The 22382-nt window shown below is 38.6% G+C and overlaps 1 protein-coding gene across 1 annotated transcript; it reads left to right on the forward strand.

The window, feature by feature from the left end:
* Positions 1–6623: 6623 nt before the first annotated feature.
* LOC306882455 (uncharacterized protein) lies at positions 6624–19363 on the forward strand. Its single transcript, XM_079437077.1, has 7 exons — positions 6624–6856; positions 7844–7953; positions 13702–13815; positions 14650–14706; positions 17209–17367; positions 17539–17652; positions 18174–19363. Exons 1-7 carry the CDS (start codon positions 6637–6639, stop codon positions 18210–18212), a joined length of 813 nt encoding a protein of 270 aa, XP_079293203.1. The 5' UTR covers positions 6624–6636; the 3' UTR covers positions 18213–19363.
* The last annotated feature ends 3019 nt before the right edge of the window (positions 19364–22382 follow it).

Here is a 22382-nt window from a genome sequence, read left to right on the forward strand (position 1 = left end):
TGTCTTGTTTTTGGAGGAAAAAAAGTCCAAATTTAATCAAAGACAAGCAAACAATCTGCCAATAGGGTAAGCAAGATACTTTTTTTCAAATCAAAGACAAGGTTATTTTTTTTGCACGATTAGTAGATCATTTTGCTTGTTTTAAGCAAAAACTAAATTTTGACTCTTTTTCAGACAAGACAACAGTTTTTACTTGTCTAGTAAATGCTTCTTTGTTTAAGAATTTTAGTTTCACTTTATTTTGATGGTCCCTTTAACACATTCTGCTGACTATAAGTAACATTGCACCTACATTTCTACTAACTCTCATTAGAGTGTTAGTAGTGTATTAGTAGACTGGTAGGGTTAGGGTTAGAATAAGTTGACATGCACTTGCAAAGTTACTTACAGTCAGTAGAGTGTCTGTTGGGAGACCATCACAATAAAGAGTTAGAAAATATGAAGCCGACAGTCTACTAATACTCTAATGAGAGATGTTGACATGTAGTTTCAACATTACTTAGAGTCAACAGAATGTTCAAAAGGGACCATCAAAATAAAGTGTGACCAGAAATGTTAGATGTGTGGACTGGAAACAAGGCAAAAAAAATTTTTTTCTTTTTTTCCAGTGTAGATTATGAACGTTGAACAAAAGCCAAGAGCAATTTGGTGAATGATGAACACGATGAAGAAAAACAAAACAAAACAAACAAACAAAAAATTTAATTGTATTAACAGTTAATTTCATATATAATTATTTAATATAATTGTGTGGTCTCAATTTGTAGATATTCTGTTGATATCTACAAATAAACTAACTAGTTACCAGTGTGACCACTGCATGCCACCCTTTAACACTTTTAAAAGGGTCTTAAATTAGTAAATATTTTAGGTATCATGAAAAAACAATTAACAATTTACAGCATTTATTTATTTAAATTTACAAAATTATTGCTTGTTTGTGAATTAACAAAAATCCATCATATGGTAAAATCGTATTAAAACGCGCAGTAATTAAAACCTTTTTTTAAATTAAAGATTTCTAAAGTGTTATATTCTAAACACATTGCATCTGTCAGCTGAAGTGATAGCTAGACAACTAATGTAAATCGCTACTTTCCTCATTACAGCAGAATATTTAGAAATGAAAACGGAAATAAAAGCTTTTTACTAACCATATCAAAATGCTAACGCTAGCAATTTAATGAAAATAATGACGGAGCCACAAGGCTAGCTCAAATTTAGATGAACATATGGGAATACAAATTAATATAGTGATAATAATTCACTTACAAAAATGTTGTTTACTTACCAATACAAAATGTGTGCTACATATCCTCGAGTTGCTAGCCCTCTCTCTTCACTGCTGCAATCCAAGTATCACGCTGTGTTTTGTTTTTCGGAAATCTAAACATTTTAATTTCCGACAGCAAGTTAGCTCCTGGTCTGAGAGAGCATCCAACCACCGAACAACATGGTACTAGTTTTAATTTCGCCATTTGTTTAATCGCAAGAATAACTAAACTGTCGCAATATCACCGTGTATAAGACATCTCCTGCCAATGAATGTTATCCAATGTCAGATATTTACCATCAGGAATGTGCGCGTCAACTAACCGGAAGCTTCAAAGGACCAAAGACATCACTTCCTTACATGAACGAATAGCCGTTGAAATGGTCTATAGGAAAATAGTGCCAGTAATGTAAAATGACAAGATTAAACACTCAATTATCAGTTAAAGGCAATTGATTATTGAATTCAATGATGTCATCGTCCAGCTCAGTTCAGTTTAAATAGTATCTGTGCATTCAAGTCGACGATATCACTGGAAATTAAGTGTCCCCAACTAAGCAAGCCAGAGGCGACAGCGGCAAGGAATCAAAACTCCATCGGTGACAGAATGGAGAAAAATACTCACATACTCCTATACTCACATAATAACCTCTCCCTTCTAAATATGACCTGAACCATTTGAGTACCATCCCAGAAAGCCCGACCCAGTTTTCCAGTCTCTCTAGAAGTATGTTATGATTGACGGTGTCAAACGCAGCACTGAGATCTTTGAAAACATATGTGGGAAGTGTGTCAAGAAAGCAGGTTGACTTTTTAAGGTGCTGTACTATTTGTTCCAAAATTTAGCTATCAATTGCTTGGAAAACAGACATAGTCACTTCTTTTTGAAATTGCGATCGAATCTGTGTGACCTCTGCATAACTTGAAGATGTACCAATCGCCTTTCTGATATTATTGATCTTCTCAGAAAAGAAGGAAGCAAACTCATTGCATTTGCTGTCGGAAAGCATTTCACTGGGAATCTGACTTGGGGGGTTTGTTTGTTGAGGGGTTTGCTCAACAGTAGCAAAAAGAGTGCGAGTGTTGCTTAAGTTACAGTTTATAAAGTTTGAGAAGAAGATCTGTCTAGCTGTGGCTAGTTCCACATTGAAAGCATGTCTTTATAGATGCTATAGTGAATTTCAAGTTTCGTCTTCCGCCACATCCGCTCAGCTTTTCTGCATTGTCTTTTCATACTCTGAACTGCTGTTGATTTTTCCCAAGGTGATTTCTGTCTGCCAGTCTTCTTACTGACTTTTTCAGGAGCAATATCATCAATAACATTCTTAAATTTTGAGTTAACATTCTTAACTTTTGAGTTAAAGGAATCAAGGAGAAAATCAACAAAGTCTGCAGAAATGTTTGGTGTTAAAGAAAGCCTCCATAAATAGGGCACTAGTGTTCTCGTTAACGCATCTCTTTCTGACAGAGACAGATCTAGATTCAGTGGTACAGTCATGGCCAAAAATATCGGCACCCTTGGTAAATATGATCAAAGAAAGCTGTGAAAATTAATCTGCATTGTTAATCCTTTTAATCTTTTTTTTTTTAATTCATAAAAATCTAACCTTTCATTGGATAATAAGAATTTAAAATGGGGGGAAGTATCATTATGAAATAAATGTTTTTCTCTAATACACATTGGCCACAATTAACAGCACCCTTTTATTCAAAACTTTTTGAAACCTCCATTTGCCAGTTTAACAGCTCTAAATTTTCTCCTATAATACCTGATGAGGTTAAAAAACACCTGACAAGAGATCAGAGACCATTCCTTCATCCAGAATCACTCCAGACCCTTTAGATTCCCAACTTCTCTTCAGTTCACCCCACTCATTTTCTATAGGGTTCAGGTCAGAGGACTGGAATGGCCAGCAGAAGCTTGGTTTTGTGCTCAGTGACCCATTTTTGTGTCGTTTTGAGGATTTTGTTTGGATTATTGTACGGTTGGAAGATCTATATTATAGGATTTCTAACAGAGTCAGTCACTTGTAAATGTTTTATCTGTTGGTATTTAATAGAAACCATGATGCCATGTGTCTAAACAAGATGTCCAGGACCTCCAGCAGAAATATAGGCCCACAACATAAAAAATACAGCAATATATTTCATTGTACACATGGGGTACTTTTGATCTCTGTGTTCACCAAATCCATCTTGAGTGTTTGCTGCTAAAAAGCTAATTTTTTATTTTATCTGACCATAGAAGCCAGTCCCATAACTGAATATGCTGCATGGAATAGTGGCATTTTGGCAGTGGTCCTCAAACAGGCCACTGCGCAGCCACATTTTAGCAACTAATTAGGGATGTAACGATTACCGGTTTGACGATAAATCATGATAAAATTCCCCACGGTTAGTATTACCGTTTCATATTTTAACTATCATTAAAACCGTATTCGATTACCGCGATCTGAACAACTCAGGATAAATAAATACTGTCCAGCATAAAGCAGAGTGTAACAGTGTCACGAGCGCACGGCAGCAGAGTATAGTTTCATTCTGAGTGAAAACAGGGCGGAAAAGCTGGGAGGTTTTAAAAGAGTGCTGAGGGAATTATACAAATTAATATATCAGTGAATTAATTATATGAATGTACCTTTGAAGGATCTGACTGACTTCAGAAACGATTCGATGGCATTTTGTTTTCATCTTAACTCCATGTAATACCTAAAGGAAGTGTTCTTAAACACAATACTGCTTTGTTAGAGGAAGTTCACGGGAATCAGCTGTAATTCAGCTTTTCCATATAAAGCGCCACCAGCTGTCAGAGAGTGGATTTACAGCCACTTATTTACATTCAGCCTGTGTGCAGTTTCTGTCTGGCCAAAAAACGGACCAAATTTGCATGACCTGCTGTAAATTTGAACCGGTTAAATTTACATAAACAAAACTGCCATTTTAAAACAAAGCATGTTTTAAAAATATTATTTCTGCTTATGTAGCCTTCTAAAGATTCATATCCAGATCACCCTGCATCACTTAACTGTGTTGCATCCTACAAAAAGTAGCCTAATTCTATTAGGCCATATTTACTATTTCAAACTTCCATTTCAATTAGCCAGTGTCAAGTGTTACATCCAAACCAGAAGTGGCCCTCATCTGTTTGATAATATATGGGGCATATTTGCCATGTCAAATGTGGAACAATTTAGGATTACACACTGATTAACCCAAAAGTGTCCCAAATTGTAATTAATTATTTGGGCAATATTTGTCATTTTATATGCAGGCCACTTTAGGCTCACAGCCACATTAGCCAGTGCTTACTGTGACACAGGGATGTGTAGGGCATTCCTCAGGGGCAGGGGCTCAAATGTAAAAAAGGGGCAATATGAGGGGGGGGGGGGGGGGGGTTCATCGAAGAATCCCATTTTTTCAGGATTCTTCGATGAATAAAACGTTGAATAAGAACAGCATTTATTTAAAATATAACTTTTGTAACAATATACACTACCGTTCAAAAGCTTGAGGTCAGTATTTAATTTCTTTTTTTAAATAAATTTGTTTTTATTCAGCAAAGATTTGTTAAATTGATATAAACAGTGATAATAAAGATTGATATTGTTAGAAAACATCTCTACTTTGAATAAATGCTGTTCTTTTAAAATTGTATTTATCAATGGACCCCAAAACAGTATCACAGGTTCCAATAAATAAATAAAAATAAGCAGCAGAACTGTTTCCAACATTGATAATAAATCAGCATATTAGAATGATTTCTGAAGGACCATGCATTGAAGAATGGAGTAATGTTGCTGAAAATTCAGCTTTAAATCACAGAAATAAATGATATTTTATTAAAATAGTATAAATGTGTATATTAAAACAGAAAAACATTATTTTAAATTGTAATAATATTTCACAATATTAGGCTACAGTTTGTTCTGTATTTTTGATCAAATTTTTGATCAAATAAATGCAGGCTTGATGAGCATAAGACACTTTCATAATGCTGCACAATTATCAAAAATGGCAATATAATTAAGTCCTTTCACATCACCATTTCGCCAGCACTTCACATAACAGGCCTGTAGGTGGCACTTGGGCTTCATTAACTAAGATAGTTTCATCAAATAGCCTAGTAATGGTGTATATATCATACATAAATATAAGTGAATTGAACAGCCTACTGATTACCATTATTGTGACTTTTGGTGCTGCGTGGTTTTGTGCGGTGCTTTTGTACGCAACCCATAGCAACGCCTCAGATTGACAGATATGTAAAAATAAACAGGAATGTTCTGACTTTTCAGTAAGTAGTTACTGTTTTTTACAAATTGTCATGTTAATTAGATTTCAAATGCATTTTGTTTTATTAACCACAATATCATTGCTATTTGTCCAAGATAGGCATTTTTAATTAATTTTGAAAAAGGGCAGGGGCTCGAGCCCCCAAAGCCCCCCCTTCTGCACATGCCTGCTGTGCCATATCTTTGCCAAAACTGGCCCAGATATGTTTTAGGATAACTGGGCAACATTTACTGAAACATATGTGGACTACATATGGTTTACACCCTGATTAGCCTTTAACATTTTTGCCAAATGTGGCCCACATTTGGTTGGCATTATTTGGGCCTTATTCACTATTTACCACATGGGCCACTTTAGGGTCATGTTCAGATTACACATTGCCATGAACACCACATCTTTGCCTTCAGAGGCCCACATGTGATTTGAGACATTTGGGTCATTTTTGCTATTTTACATGTGGGCCATTTCAGGCTTACATCCTTTTTGTACGGGCCATAAGAAGGCCAGCAGTGCTGTATCATTGCCTTAAGTGGCCCCATCCACATGCTATCTGGATGATTACCATCCCTCATCCATGAAAAAAAAAAACTGAAGTTTGAAATTTATGGGTTTGTAGTTGGAGACTTTATTATGTATAATATGTATTTATAAGATATTGCACAAAAATCACAAGTATCACACTTAGAGGGGCCTTGGGGGCATTTAACTGAGAAGAAGCAGGAAGAAGCATCAGCTCGCTGGCATGTGGTGTTGGTGATGATAATAGAAGCTGGAATTCTGGGAACTCTCACCCTATCTAACAATGAGAACACAAAACAATGGATAAAATAGACGTGTTTCAAAGTACAAACTGAGACTCACAAACTGAACTTAGTAAAGCAGAGGGAGATGCATCTGGATCCAGTTAGTTTTTCATATGAACCAGCTGTTATCTTTTGGGAGCTTTTACATTCCATTCCTTTCGTTCTAACAGTTGCCTTAACATGTCTTCACCAATCCACATGTTTCTTTCTTGCCAAAACATTCAGAATTTTTAAATTGAATTGAGCAATGCCTTACAGCACTGAAACATGCTTCACAGTTCTGCTCTACTCTTTCTTTCTCTACATGAAGTTGACCATTGTTTCTGTTTTCTGAGCATTTGGCTCAGATTTGACCTCTTTTCCCAAACATCCTGTAGTGGCCGCCCAGTCCTTCCCTCCCACTGTTTTCTTCTCATGTTTCTCTTTTCTGGGCTGTTGCACAACTGCGTTGTTTTCATCTTGGTAGCTCTGTCACAGACACATGCAGGTATTTGACAAGCTTTCATACTGATCTTTTAGCACTGTTTGATTATTTGCTTGCACATGAATTATATGACAGTTACAGTTTGCTGAAGTGTAGACTTCTTTTTGAATTAATGGATTGGAATTGACTGGAAGATAGAAGAAAAAAAAGGCTTTGAGATTGGGATGCAGTATACAGTCTTGAGGTTTGAAGGTTTTAAGCATTACGATACATTAGTGCTTTTGCAGCAATAATCAATCCCGGGACGTGGTTGCGTTCACACAGAAGGCACTCCGGCAATTTTCCGGGACCAACGTGCAGTGTGAAAGGGGCTTCAGTGTCTCTACTTAATTGTATTTGTCCATTGCTGTTTCCCCCACATCATTAAGATTACATAAGCAATATTATTGATTTTGCATGTTGATTATATGTTTGTCCATTTTCATGTATAAGGTCTGTGCAGTGGTTGTTAAAGCATTGGTAGGCAGGCATACAATTGCTATGGTGTTGTAGGCGGTTACTAGAGTATAAGGGCAAGAGGTAGAGTATAGCACGCCAAGGCAGAAGAATAGTTTGTCAGGTTATTTTTACACACATTTACAGAGTCAAAACTGAGACCCTTGAAATTTCAGGATGCCACATTTTCAGGAACCTTGTGCTGTGAACAGAAAGACACTGGAGAAGTAGTTGTTTGTGATGCTGTACAATCACTCCGCTTGTGTGTCAAGTGTGTGCCGTGTGATTCATAGAATTCACAGAGCTGTGTGTCATTTGAAGGTTTTAGATCCAGTCTGTAGATCCAGTCTGTCCACAGGAAAAGTTTAAATAGTTTAAAAAAGTTTAAATAGTTTCAGCTTTACTCCCTTTTTCAGACTAATAGCAAATTACCATTATTAACTGAAATTTGCCATTTGTCCATCGTTGGTTGAGATTACGCATTCAAGAAAACACTGCCAAAAGCCTTGAACAAAACTGTTAATATAATAGCTTTGACTGTGATTTGTGCTGTAGTGATGGTGGAGGATCGACCAGCGGGAAGCGTCTCAGAGGCCATCACCACCATGACAGGCGGCAGTAAACCTGTGCACCGCTTCCTCAGAGGACAACCCAAGAGTATTGGAGTGAGACACAGAACATGTTTCCTTTCAGTCGCAGAAACCAAATTCAGCACAGATCACTTATTCTTTGCAGTACTACACTCTTCTATAATAGGCATGTAGTTTGATGCTGATGCGATGCAGGGGAATCCAAGGCTAGTTTTCACACTTTTACTCAAGTGAATGTGTCTCAGAGGACATTTAGATTTCACTTTCTGAATAGGCATATGCATCCCCACACACATCGCTATAACACACTTATACGGGGAGAATAAAGGTAGAGTTTCTTATTCTGGTCATTCGAATACAAGAAAAAGTAAGAAAAACAAGCATTTGTGCAGAGGTGGAAAGTAACGAATTACATTTACTCGCGTTACTGTAATTGAGTAGCTTTTTTGTGTACTTCTACTTTTTAAAGTAATTTTTAAAATCTACCCGTGGCAAGCATGTAGAGGTAAAGTAAATATTTGCATCATTGCATTGGTGGTTAAAATTAAGCTTTGGCAGTTTAGCAAAAGGTTTTGCACAAATTAGCCAAAAAGACAGTGGTGCAGGGTGTGCGATATCATATGCGACAATATCGTAATTGTTGTTTTAACGATGTGCGATTTGATATTATCAGTATTTAGCCAAAAACCAAACAAAACACTCCTACCATGTGTGAAGTCTAGAAGATTAGACTAGTGTGCGCACGCATTTAGAGTGTGTTCTTTCACTGCGTGATTCAGTCTGTTAAAATGCATTTAAACAGACAATGCATTTAAAAAGACAAGATGGCGCCGCTGATGGCAGCTATTGTGCATTGCTCTCCAGTGTTTGTACTGTTTTTGTTTGTTTTTTCTGTTTTTTGTTTTTCAAATAGGATCAGTTTTACCAGGGATGACCTGCTGAACATTCGGCAGAACACACCACAAAATCTTTCACCAGATTTAGATGTTTTGCTGGACATTGTAGTTGGCAGAGCCGTAGCTCTGGTCAAACGCTACAGGAGGCGCAGGTGGGGGAAGAGAGCCGGCACGCTTGTGAAGCTTCGTCTGCACGGATTTCGAACGGCGTTGCCTAGCATCCATATGGCAAATCTCCGCTCTCTATCCAACAAAACGGATGAACTCCTTCTGCTCTCCCAGACAAATAAGGATTTTTCTAACTCTGCAACTCTGTGTTTCACGGAAACCTGGCTAAATGACGACATACCGGACAGTGTACTACATCTGCCTAATTACCAGCTGATCAGATCAGACCGCGACGCAGAATCAACGGGGAAATCGCGCGGCAGCGGGACATGCTTTTACATCAATGAGAGGTGGTGTACAGATGTAACTCTGTTAAAGAAGATGTGCTGTTCAGATCTAGAAACGCTCTTCATTAACTGCAAGCCGTTCTACTCGCCGCGGGAGTTCTGCTCATTCATTCTCGTGAGTGTTTACATTCCACCGCAAGCGCACGTGAGCACAGCTCTACAGAAACTCACTGATCTGATCACAGACACAGAACAACAACACCCGGACTCTGTTTTAATCATTCTCAGGGACTTTAATAAAGCAAATCTCTCCCGTGAACTGCCAAAATACAGACAGCACATCACATGTCGCACCAGAGACAGTAATATATTGGATCACTGTTGTACAACAATAAAGGACGCATATCACTCGGTTCCACGAGCAGCTTTAGGACTCTCTGATCACTGTTTGGTTCATCTTATTCCAACCTACAGGCAGAAACTTAAATCTGCAAAGCCTGTATTAAGATCTGTTAAAAGATGGACTAATGAAACAGAGCGGGATCTACAAGCCTGTTTCGACTTCACTGATTTGACTGTTTTTGAAGCCGCTGCCATCGATCTGGACGAGCTCACAGAGACTGTCAGTTTCTGTGAGGATATGTGCATTCCTAACAGGACTCATCTAATCTACAACAATGACAAACCATGGTTCACTGCAAAACTCCGAAAGCTCCGTCAGGCCAAAGAAGATGCTTACAGAAAGGGGGCTAAAGTCTTGTATAACAGGCCAAATACACACTGGAAAAGGAGATCAGAGTGGCAAAGAGGAATTATTCTGACAAACTAAGGAATAAATTCTCTTCCAGTGATCCTGCTTCAGTGTGGAAAGGAATGAAGGATATCACCATTTACAAGACACCATCCCCCAGCACTCTGGAGAATCAATACCTGGCAGACGACTTGAACAAATTTATTGTCATTTTGAAAAAATCACCCCACACCCGCCCTGAACACCTCTCCACACAACCATTAACACCTCCAGCAACCCTCCTCTCCCCCACACCTACAATTCAAATCAGCGAAGAAGATGTGTGCCAGGTCTTCAGGAAGAACAAAAGAAGGAAAGCACCTGGTCCAGATGGTTTGTCACCAGCCTGTCTGAAAATATGTGCTGACCAGCTGGCCCCCATCTTCACACAGATCTTCAACAGATCACTGGAGCTGTGTGAAGTCCCCTCATGCTTCAAACGCTCCACCATCATCCCCGTCCCAAAGAAACCCAAAATTACTGGACTCAATGACTACAGACCTGTGGCCCTAACGTCTGTAGCCATGAAATCATTTGAAAGACTGGTTTTGGCTTATCTGAAGGACATCCCCGGACCCTTACTGGACCCCCTGCAGTTTGCCTACAGAGCAAACAGGTCTGTGGATGATGCAGTCAACATGGGATTGCACTTCATCCTGAAGCATCTGGACAGACCAGGGACTTATGTGAGGATCCTGTTTGTGGACTTCAGCTCCGCTTTTAACACCATCATCACAGAAGCCCTTGAGAATAAACTAACCCAGCTCTCCGTCCCCACCTCTGTCTGTCAGTGGATCACCAGCTTTCTGACAGACAGACAGCAGCTAGTAAAGCTTGGTGAATTCACATCCAGCACTCGAACCATCAGCACTGGAGCTCCTCAGGGCTGTGTACTCTCCCCACTGCTCTTCTCCCTCTACACCAACGACTGCACTTCTAAAGACCCCTCTGTCAAGCTCCTGAAGTTTGCAGATGACACCACACTGATCGGCCTCATCCAGGACGGTGACGAGTCTGCTTACAGACAGGAGGTTAAAGAGCTGGCTGTCTGGTGCAGTCTTAACAACCTGGAGCCCCCACTCACCATCATGAACAGCACTGTGACTGCAGTGGAGTCATTCAGATTCCTGGGCACCACCATCTCCCAGGACCTGAAGTGGGATATTCACATAGACTCCATTGTCAGAAAGGCCCAGCAGAGGTTGTACTTTCTTCGCCAGCTGAGGAAGTTCAACCTGCCACAGGAGCTGCTGAAACAGTTCTACTCCGCCATCATTGAATCCATCCTCTGCACTTCAATTACTGTCTGGTTCAGCTCAGCTACCAAATCTGACCTCAGAAGACTACGGAGAGTAGTCCGGACTGCTGAGCGAATAATTGGTACAACCCTCCCCACTCTCCAAGAACTGTACTCATCCAGAGTGAGCAAAAGGGCTGGTAAAATCACTCTGGACCCCTCACATCCAGCACAATCCCTCCTTGAACTGTTACCGTCTGGTCGACGCTACAGAGCTCTGAGCACCAGAACGACCAGACACAGGAACAGTTTCTTCCCTCAGGCAATCCATCTCATGAACACTCAACAATAAACGTGGAACACACAACTATAATACATTATCCATTCACCACACTCACTTATTTTATTTTTATTTCTCATTTCTAATTTGCACATACTTGACCTGTACATACATAGTTGTCTATATTATATATTGCGTGTTTGCTGCTTTGTACATTGCCTATTTGGATATTTGTATATTATTCTTTATTATCTGTGTCCTGTCCTGTTGCTGTCTTTCTGTTGCACTGTGGAGCTTCTCTCACTAAAACAAATTCCTCGTATGTGTAAACATCCTTGGCCAATAAAGCTCATTCTGATTCTGATTCTGATTTAAAATGATCACAAAATTGAAGATATAGGGGCAGAAAATGTATATTTATATAATTTCATATAGTAAAGCAATATCACACGAACAGTGCCGTTTTTCTCCAAAAATCAGCATGATTAAGTTTTTTTTACACCAGTTCAATAAACAAGAAATGAATTAAGGTACTTGCATTTTAGACACCATATTGCCTGTTTTTGTTCTATTTAGACAACAAATATAATCCCAAACACAGCCACAGCACTGTTTTGCGTCTCTGAGCAACATGATGGTGTTTTGTTCCTGAATGAATCAACTGTTTAAATGATTCGGTTCAGTCGCAATGACTCACTTATTAACAGTGACTTGGTGGCATCTACTGGTGGTTTTAATTTCGCATTTAAAGTATCTTTTGATTTCTTTTTTTTTTATATAATTTCAAATGAGTATTCAACATTTTATGTCTTATATATCAAAACAGTATTTATGCATTTGTTACTGCAGGTTAAATACATTCATGTCCTGCATTAAACAGTGTGTAAATACGTCTAAATGCCACTTCAGATGAAGCTTCTGTGTTTCCTCTGCACTGCAAAGATGAATTTTGTTGATACTGATTTAATTTGCCTGGTAACAGCCCAAATGTCTTATTATTCTAAATAACTGATTCCTTTCATTAAAAACAACTAATTTGAGATTTATAGGCCTATCCCTGTGATGTCAACTCCTGGAGAGCTGCAGCCCTGCCGAGTTTAGTTCCAACCCTGCTCCAACACATATACCATGTAGTTTTCAAATAACCCTAAATGATTAGATTAGCATAGATATAACCCTAATTAAACACATCTGATCCAGCTAGATGTGTTTAATTAGGGTTATATCTATACTGTGTAGGGCTGTGGTCCTCCAGGGACTGAGTTTGACACCCTTGACCTATCCCATTGTTACGTCCCTCACACTGTTAAAAAGTCATTTTTACTCTGAGTAAATTTTAAATGAGCTACTTTTACTTGAGTAGATTTTTAGACTGGTACTTTTTACTTGTACTTAAGTAAAATTTAATTACGGTAATGGTACTTTTACTTGAGTAAAATATTTTTGTACTCTTTCCACCTCTGCATTTGTGTATTTGTACTTTTGACTCAAATCTTCATAGATATCATTGAGTGTGTAACAAACAGCCAGTTTTCACTAGAGCCCCTTTCACACAGAGATTCCGGAAAATACACGGGTAATGTGTTCCGGCAATTGTTCCCGAATCGTTAGATTTTGGTTCATTCACACTGCCAGTGATCTTCCGGAATCTGTGCGTGCGTTCACACACAACCCGTAAAGATCCCGTAAAGACACGTGATATTTCATGTGACGTGTATAATACGCCGCACACCATTTCACTAAACTGGTGAATGAAAAAGAAAAAAAAAACTAAATTGGCGAACGATTTCAGCTTCAGCGCAGATAGTGAGGAGCTCCCATCGCTGCTTCATTCCAGTTTACACATTTTTCATTGTGTGAACTTTGATCTGCCTTCAAAACATCCGGTAAAAGAGTCGCATGATAACGCGCTTCATCAGCCTTTAAGGCATTGATCCGGCATTGTTCACACAGCGCTCGTTCCGGGACTGAACCCGGCAATGTTACTAGGTCCCCAACCCGGGATTGATCCCGGAATCAATCCCGGGACGTGGTTGCGTTCACACAGAAGGCACTCCGGCAATTTTCCGGGACCAACGTGCAGTGTGAAAGGGGCTTCAGTGTCTCTACTTAATTGTATTTGTCCATTGCTGTTTCCCCCACATCATTAAGATTACATAAGCAATATTATTGATTTTGCATGTTGATTATTATTGATTGTATGTTTGTCCATTTTCATGTATAAGGTTGTGCTGGTGATGATGGGTGTAGGTCTGTTCATGTTTGCAATTCCTATGAATGTGCAATCAGATGCGCCCATCTCAGTGGAGCAGTTCACCCCATTCTGGCTTGGGATCTTGGTATGTTGATTTGCATATCTCTTTTGACTATATTTGCATGTTTTGCCTTGAAAGGTATTTAAGATATTTAATAATCACAATCCATTTATCTACATCTCTATACAACTAGCCTTGTGTTTCTCGACAATGAAATCACTAAAAAACAAAGATTGCATTAAAAATGCATTGTGTCAGTAACCAAATAATTTTAATTAAATTAACAGTAATGATTATAACACTGATGCAAAAAAAAAAAAACACACACACACAAAAAGAAAACACTGCAAGACGATACATGGCAATAAAAAGAAAAATGCAGAAAGAATTTATTAAAACCAATATTGCCTTACTTGAGCTGATGTCACTGAATACCAGTAAATTGAACTGCTTTCCTAGTAAGTTAATTATCTCACTCAGCACAGCACGTTCTATAGATAAGTGGTTTTTAGTGCTGGTCCTTGGGACTTATATGGCTCGGCACATTTTGTCTCGTTTATCTGACACGCTCGAGCCTTGTTCAGACTGGCAGTCCAGTTAAAGCAATAGGCCCCATGAAGCTGTGATTTACAGTTTAGCTAACGCTGTGAAGTGCCTAACAACGCCCCTCAGCTGTTCTAAATTCACTGCTTTTATAAAACAGTTACCACACAATACATATATTAAAAGCAAAATATATGTTATTTTATTCAATTTAAATCATTAAATGCCATCCTTCCACTGGAAAAATAGCCCTGACAGTGACCGTTAATGGCAATAGAATGGTCATATAACATGCCTCATCCTCTGATGGACACTGTAAAATTTTATTTTCATTATTTTTACTAAATGTATACTAAATGTCTTGTGTTTTTGCAGTTCTTTATCTGTGGCCTTCTGTATATACTGTCTGAACGCAACCCCTCCAAAAAGATAGTAAGTGTCTGTTTTGCCATTGTGTTTCACTGTGTGAGAGACTCGTGCATAATTTTGAGAATTTGTGTGTCCTAACTACAACATTTTCTCTATAGAATGTTTAAATGTATTTGAAATTTTGTTTATACACTGAAAAAAAAAACAAGTTAAATTTACTTGATTTTTATTTTGCATGTTTTTGCATGCATATTTTTTAAGTAAAATTTAAATACAGAATTAAGTAAAAATCTACTTAACTAGCTAAAAGATTTTTATAATCTTATAATAATAATTATAAATAATTTTATAATCTTAAAGATCTTCAAAATGTGAGAGACCACAAACATGAGGAAAAGATTCAACCGTTTTGCTCCTATAGTGTGTGGTGTCCTCAGGGTGGGCGCCTACGACATTCTTCCGAGCAGATTCAGTCACTCTTAACACACCTCACACCACAGGAACATCTGATAAGATAATCTTTAGGACCACCAAGATAATCAGGACATTACCTAGGATTGTCAGAAGGGGATAAATCGGCCCAAAATCAGCCTGATTATCTTGTGGGGTGTACCCAGCATTAGTAATGTAAAATTAGCTAAGGAAATAAGTAAATTTTACGTGGCCAGGTAAAGTTTGATGAGTAATTTCTTAACTATTTTAAGTTTACCCTGCAATACTCAAGTACATTTCACTCAGTTTGTAAACTTTACTCAAAGAACATAGCACTGAAAAAAATCCCTATAAAGCATGTGGTTAAGTTACAATTGCATATATAAGCAAGTAGACAGCTTGTTATTCTTTTTAAGTTAATATGTTGACTCAATATAATTATTAACTGAATGAACACAGAGACCTGAATATAACGATGACAATCAGTGAATAGTGTTTGAGTATGAATGGGTCATTTTGAGTAAAAAATGAACTTCATGTCACATAGCAAGTTACTTAACCTAACAACAAAAGCAACCATAAAACAGTGTAAATACATCTCGAAAACAGCAAAAAAAAAACTATTAATTATTCATGCCCAAGTGGGTACAACGGGATCATGACGCTGATATTTACTTAAACAATCTTTGTAAAAATAACAAACAATTCCAAGTAAAATAGACTTATAAGTTCAACTTTAACAATTCCCTGTGTAATTGGATCCTGGACTTTCTAACCGGAAGACCTCAGTCAGTCCGTGTCGGCCACAACACCTCGAGCACTACCACACTGAGCACAGGTGCCCCACAAGGCTGTGTGCTCAGCCCGCTGCTCTTCACACTGCTGACCCACGACTGCACTGCCAAGTTCAGCTCCAACCACATCATCAAGTTTGCTGATGACACAACAGTGGTAGGTCTCATCAGCAACAACGATGAAACGCACTACAGAGAGGCACAGCTGGCTGAATGGTGTGGCACAAACAATCTGTCCCTCAATGTGGAGAAGACAAAGGAGGTTGTGATGGACTTCAGGAGAAACTCCGTTGACCACCCCCCACTGACCATCGACAGCTCGACTGTGGAGAGAGTCAGCAGCACTAAATTCCCGGGGGGGCACATCACAGAGGATCTCACCTGGACCACCAACACCATGTCACCCTCCAAAAAATCACAACAGCGCCTCACACAGTCTCTTCCAGCTCCTACCATCAGGAAGATGGTACCGGAGCATCAGAGCCCGCTCCACCAGACTGCACAACAGCTTTTTCCCCCAGGCTGTGAGAGGCCTGAACTCAAATCACCCCGCCCCCCTCTGAAACCCCATGCAAACCACTACCTCCTGAAACATGGACCACCCCCCACTCCAAACACCCCCCCCCCCCCCCCAACCTCACCACACCAAAGAAAAAACTGTATGTAACTATTTTTGTGCAATTGGAAGTGTGCTACACACAGGTGAGTGGGCCTGTACAAACCACCTGTAGTAACACTCTCCTCTATGTGCACTAGACACTTTACACACACTGCTGCGTGTACACAATCCCACAAAAGACTCAGCAATATATGTATGTTTACATGCTCATGCACTACAAATCATCCTGCACTGTTCCCCAACCAGCTGCTGACTCAAAATGTCTCTCTTTGCACATGTACAGTATTTGTGAAGCATTCGTATAGTTTGTATTTTTTATCTTTTATTTTTTTTAGTTTGTATAGGGTAAATATTTATATATAGTATACTTATAGTTCAAATCTGTGTGTATAGGTTTATAGTGTTTTTTTATAGGTTTATAGGTTTAAAGTGTTTTTTACTTCATTGTTGTATGTCTGTATTTATGTAGCACCGTGGTCCTGCGATGCATGACATTTAGTTCCACTGTATGTCCCCCACATGTAGCGGAACGACAATAAAGCTCAACATGCTCTACATGCTTAAATTGAGTCCTAATATTGAATTTACTTTTTTTATTATTATTCTTACCTGAACTAAATTATTTAATGTAGAAATTACATTTGTTTTTCTGCAGTATTTACTTCACCACAAAATCATTTTTGTCAGTGTATGTTTGTGTCTTGATTTGATTGCTCACAGATCACAGCCAGCCTTGCTCTGAGTATCATCACAGTCATTGGAGTGCTGTGTGCTTTGGTGGACTTCTCCAGAGCAATTGTTGGAATCAATCACATACTCTGGGCTGATATGTATGAGAATCACACAACTGAGGAGGAACTTTATGCTGAACAACATTATGTGAGGGTTTTTATTCTTATTATTAAATGAAAACATGGTTATGAGGAATATATTAAGATATGAGGGTGATAGAGGGGTGTATTTTCAACCAGTGGAGCTTATGCATGTGCAGGTTTAACAGATTAAAAATATGTGCCTATATGAACAGAACCTCTCATTTTGTTTTCACAGATACCCATGAAATACATGGAGCTAGTGTTCTTCTGTCACAGCCTGACAGGAGGCGTTCTGCTTGTAATCATGACGTTCTTCGCCAGGGCAGCGCTGCGATCCAGCAGGACTCAGGTAATCTCACCGCACACGGCCTTCCTCCTGTGAAAGCACCAAAGGCTCTCTGGTTGGGCTGTAGGTCTTTTCTGATTGGGTTATTATAGCAGGGGAAAAAGGAAATCATGCTAAATTCAAATAACAAAAATTATAGAAATTAAGAATATTGTGCATTTAATATTTAAATGTTCATACAAAGATTATGTTAACATGTCAAATGTAGAATGTATACTAACATTCATTTAATTTATAATATCATATATGACTCTAGAATGCTTGAATCATACCATTCATGACTTAAATATGTCTGGGGGGAACCTTTGTTTCCTACATAGTTGTGCTCATGTTCTGTCTCTCTTTGGTTTCTACAAGTAAGCTAACAAAATCATTCAAGTCAATATTTCATGATTTATTTGTTTATTTAGTAAGAAGTCAATCCCTGATCACCCTGCTGGGTTTATTTCATGACTGGCTGACTGTAGATTTTCCTCATAAGAGTGAAGGGCGAATGTTCATGGATGATTTCCTCATCTCCGCAGGCTGTTGTTGTAATGCGGAACCTGCCGTCAGCAGAGTGAACGAACCCAAATCATCTGAACATCCTCCTCTGTGTATGTGAAGAGGATCTGACAGCACATCTGTGGCGGCACATTAGAATGTTTCACTAATAATCAACTGTGATCTTTAAAATTGCGTATATACAGTATATGATATGGTAACAAAATGCAGCAGTAGAGTTTGTTTTCTGTTATCAATAATACCAGTGTTTTGTATTGAAACCTAAAATAAAAACAGCATTCAGAGCGTAGGGACATTTATTATTTGTAAACTTATCTTTGAGCTAGCTTTATTATTTTATTATAACTGTGCATTAATACTTTTTGTCAATGATGGTTATGCTATAATACTTTATGGCAGTCCTTTTTGTAATAAATATTCTTTACAATGCAGGCATAAGCACATCTCCAAAATTTCTGTTGCTTCATCAGGAAAGCATCTGTTATGTACAAAATCTGATCAACATCTTCTCATTAACAAAAACCATTGACAGTTTCTAAACTTCTCACACAAAATGTTTTAGACACATTGCAAATCCTGTAAATAATCTACATCTTCTAGATGAAAACCCTCATATAAAAGAGATGAATGTGTGATGTTTGAGTTTATTTCTTTGAGTATTTCAGAAATCCCTAAACTTAATCTCTGCTAAATAATATTATCTAGTAATACTGTAACAGAAATAATTAAATGTAGAGATTTACTAATATTACTAAAATAAACATGTGTGCTAAAACAAAGCACAAAGGTCATGTGGTGGTAGATATTAAGGAGGGTTAATCTGCAGGAGCGGGACTGAAGACAAGGGAACTAAACAGCTACGAGGCGACTGGGTTTTTATCGGCGGATCATAGGTTCTTGGTTGTAAGACTGTTGCATGTAGAATTCATCACAATGCTGATCACTTGTGATCAGATCACCCAAGATGGATTTTAATACGCTGTAAACAGGACAATGGAGTACTATTTTCTATGTGAGACATGTTTGACTGTAACTATTTTTTATTTTTTAACAGCAGGAAGAATCCTTGTACACAAATATTTTAAAGGTGATTTTTATTTTTCCATTTGTTACTTGTATTCATTTTTTTAAAATAATTAAATAAACATATTGTGATATTTTTCTCAATTTCTGAAATAAAGATTCAAATGTTTGCCAACACGTAAATGTTACATCATAGAAAATGTAGTTTTCAACAATGCTCAAAAAGGAAACGTTTTTGGTGCGAGCTGCTGGCATTGCAAGGGTCTCTACGTTCCCGAGCAATGCAGATTCTGCTCCCAAGCACCGCTGTCTCAGTACAATCAAGCGACATGATTTCAGCATTCTCAAGTGGCACGGTTTCAACGCTAGCAAGCCTTCCGGCCGCTACTCACTCCTGTTCCCCAGGCACAGCGCCGTCAGTCTCGGAAATAGACAATGTACTCTGTCCTGCCAGTTATGGTCACGGCCATTCTCTGTGTTTGGGCTGCACACACCACCGTAGTTTCCCCAGAGTCGACAGCCTTCGCTTCAGAACCTCCCAAGGTGGTGGAACCCACTCTACTCCCCCAATCTGATGCCAAGTCTAGTCCGCTCTGGTGGCACGGCTGACATAGAATAGCATACGCTATTTCCGTTCAGCGGATACTCTCCAAAATTGGTGACGCAGAGAGACACAGAGGAGATGAGTTGTTGTTATTTTTTTATTTATTTTTTTTGCGTACAAAAAGTATTCTCATCGCTTCATAAAGTTCAGATTGAACCACTGATGGCAGATGGACTATTCTGACGATGTCTTTCATACTTTTCTGTGCCTCAGAATTCTGAAATATAAACTCGCAATTCTGAGAAAAAAAGTCAGAATTGCATGTTTTATCACACAATTGCGAGTTATTAAGTCAGAATTGCGAGATACAAAATCGCAATAAGCTTTTTTTTTTTTTTTTCAGTGGTGGAAATGGGTTTCCAAGCTACTGGCAACCCATCTAATAGTGAAAACTCTACCTCTAATTTGATTGTTCATTTCATCCATTGCACCATGCAATAATTTTGCATTCATGTAACACTGATGGAACAAGCTGTACCACTTCAATATAAACACTTCAAATTAACTGCAGCCAGACAGATTTCATTGAATCATGTACCGCTGACTCCGAGCGGTCAGCTAGACAATGTATAGATTTCACTCTGGGAAAATCTTGAGCTGTTCGAGCTGACGCACCATCAGCAGCAACATCGATGAGGTTTTGGTACAAAAAGTTCTCATCAAAGTCAAACTCCTTCTCAAAGCTGTGTAGATAGAATCTGGAAAATAACCATAGCCTACATACCTGCAGCAGCAACACAAATCTCTGCAATGTCTGCAGTACCATAAATAACCACAGGGGTCCTCAAGCACCAATATTTATAACTACATGCCTGTTTCTTACTCGCCTCCAAATCAGCTATCATTTCTGAGGTGCTGGACTTCACGGTGTCTACCTTTCTGTTTCCTAAATACATCAGTGGTAAAATTACAGCATTACAATGTGACATGCCCAATACCAACTTCTCTCTACCAGAAGAAAGGCTAGGGTGTGACTGTTGTGCATCATTGCAGCTGTTCAAGTAACAACGGCCCTAGAAATCTCTCTCTCTCTCTCTGTCTCTCTAATGTATGGAAGCCCGTTTCCACCAATGAAGAAAAAATAAAACAAGGTAATTGCGACTTTTTATCTCACAATTCTGACTTTATAACTCGCAATTGTGTGATAAAAACATGCAATTCTGACTTTTTTTCTCAGAATTGTGAGATATACACTTTATAAAAATTATAAAGTCCAATTTTGAGGGGAAAAAAAGACTGATATTATGTTCTCAGAATTGTGAGTTTTTATCACGCAATACTGACTTTATAACTCGCAATTGCAAGTTTATAGGCCTATCTCACAATTCTGAGAAAAAAGCCTGAATTGTCAGATGTAAAGTCGCAATTGCAAAAAAAAAAAAAAGAAAGATAAAGAGATAAAAAGTCACAATTACCTTTTTATTTTTTATTCAGTGGCGGAAATGGGCTTCCATATCCAACACAGTAAAGGCAGTGTGGAAAGGTTTTCCTCTTTTAGCAAAACATTGCACCGATGTTGAAAGAAACAATAAAAATAAAAAAGCACCTCACATATTTTGCCTTTTTCTGTCTGAGTTGGCATGTATGAAGGATGTTCTTCAGGAAGCGTCTCAGACTGAAGCTGCAGAGAAGGGAAGCCACACTTCATAGAGCGGTTCTTCAAGCGAGGCTGAACACAGTATCTCATCTGGCTGGTTTAAAGGTGTGGACGTCACTGGGAAGATCAATAGGTAACTGACAACTTAAAACAACGTCTGCAGAGCGATGATCTTGTTGAGTTACTGGAGCCCCTTGAGATGTCAAATGGCCCAAGCAGAGAAAACATGTCCTGTTTGGTGAACCTGCTTCTTAGCATCTAACTGAATCTACCAGACAAGCAATAGATGAATTTAAATGGCAGGGGACACAGAAGGGGAAACCCTCAAGAAACTTCTGACGGCAAGCGAAACCTACTTTGCTCTGCAGAGTGCAGTGAATGACACAACAGTCTTCATTCAAAAAAAGCTTGGATCCTCTTCTTTTTGTTGACATCAGTGGACCACCTACACTGCTCTTTATTTAGTTTTTCATTCCCAGCTCCATTAGGGATGTCCTGAAGTAAAAGTGGCCATCGTCTAGCCACATTATGGCTCACAGGGAGAGGCAAGCTGGAGCGAGAGAACCTAAACATCTGCGCTCCATATTTTAGCACAAACACCTGTGTTGAAATGCTGCGTAGGTGAATCTGTTCTGTAGTTGTAGGAGCGATTGTGTCCCGTGCACACTGCAGACTGCTGTGATGTTTCTCTTTGGTTATTAACTGCATATTTTAGTTTAATAAAAGAGATCTAATGATTCACTGAAACATGCCGATGTGAAGGTTACATTGTGCCTGTCAGTCAGTCTATAACGTGCATCTGTATATGTACAAAATAAATACTAAATGTCATTATTTTTAAGTGGTAATACTTATGTTAATGTTCTTTCGATACATTTAAGAGGTGTAACTCCAATGTGACAAAGGTGCAAACTGTTTAACTTTATGCAAATGAACCCCATTAGGAGTGTCTGTAAACACAAACATGTAATAAAATTATGCCTGGAAAAGATACATGAGTGAGTT

This window comes from Barbus barbus (assembly GCF_936440315.1).
Source record: "Barbus barbus genome assembly, chromosome: 16".
NCBI classification, from domain to species: domain Eukaryota; kingdom Metazoa; phylum Chordata; class Actinopteri; order Cypriniformes; family Cyprinidae; genus Barbus; species Barbus barbus.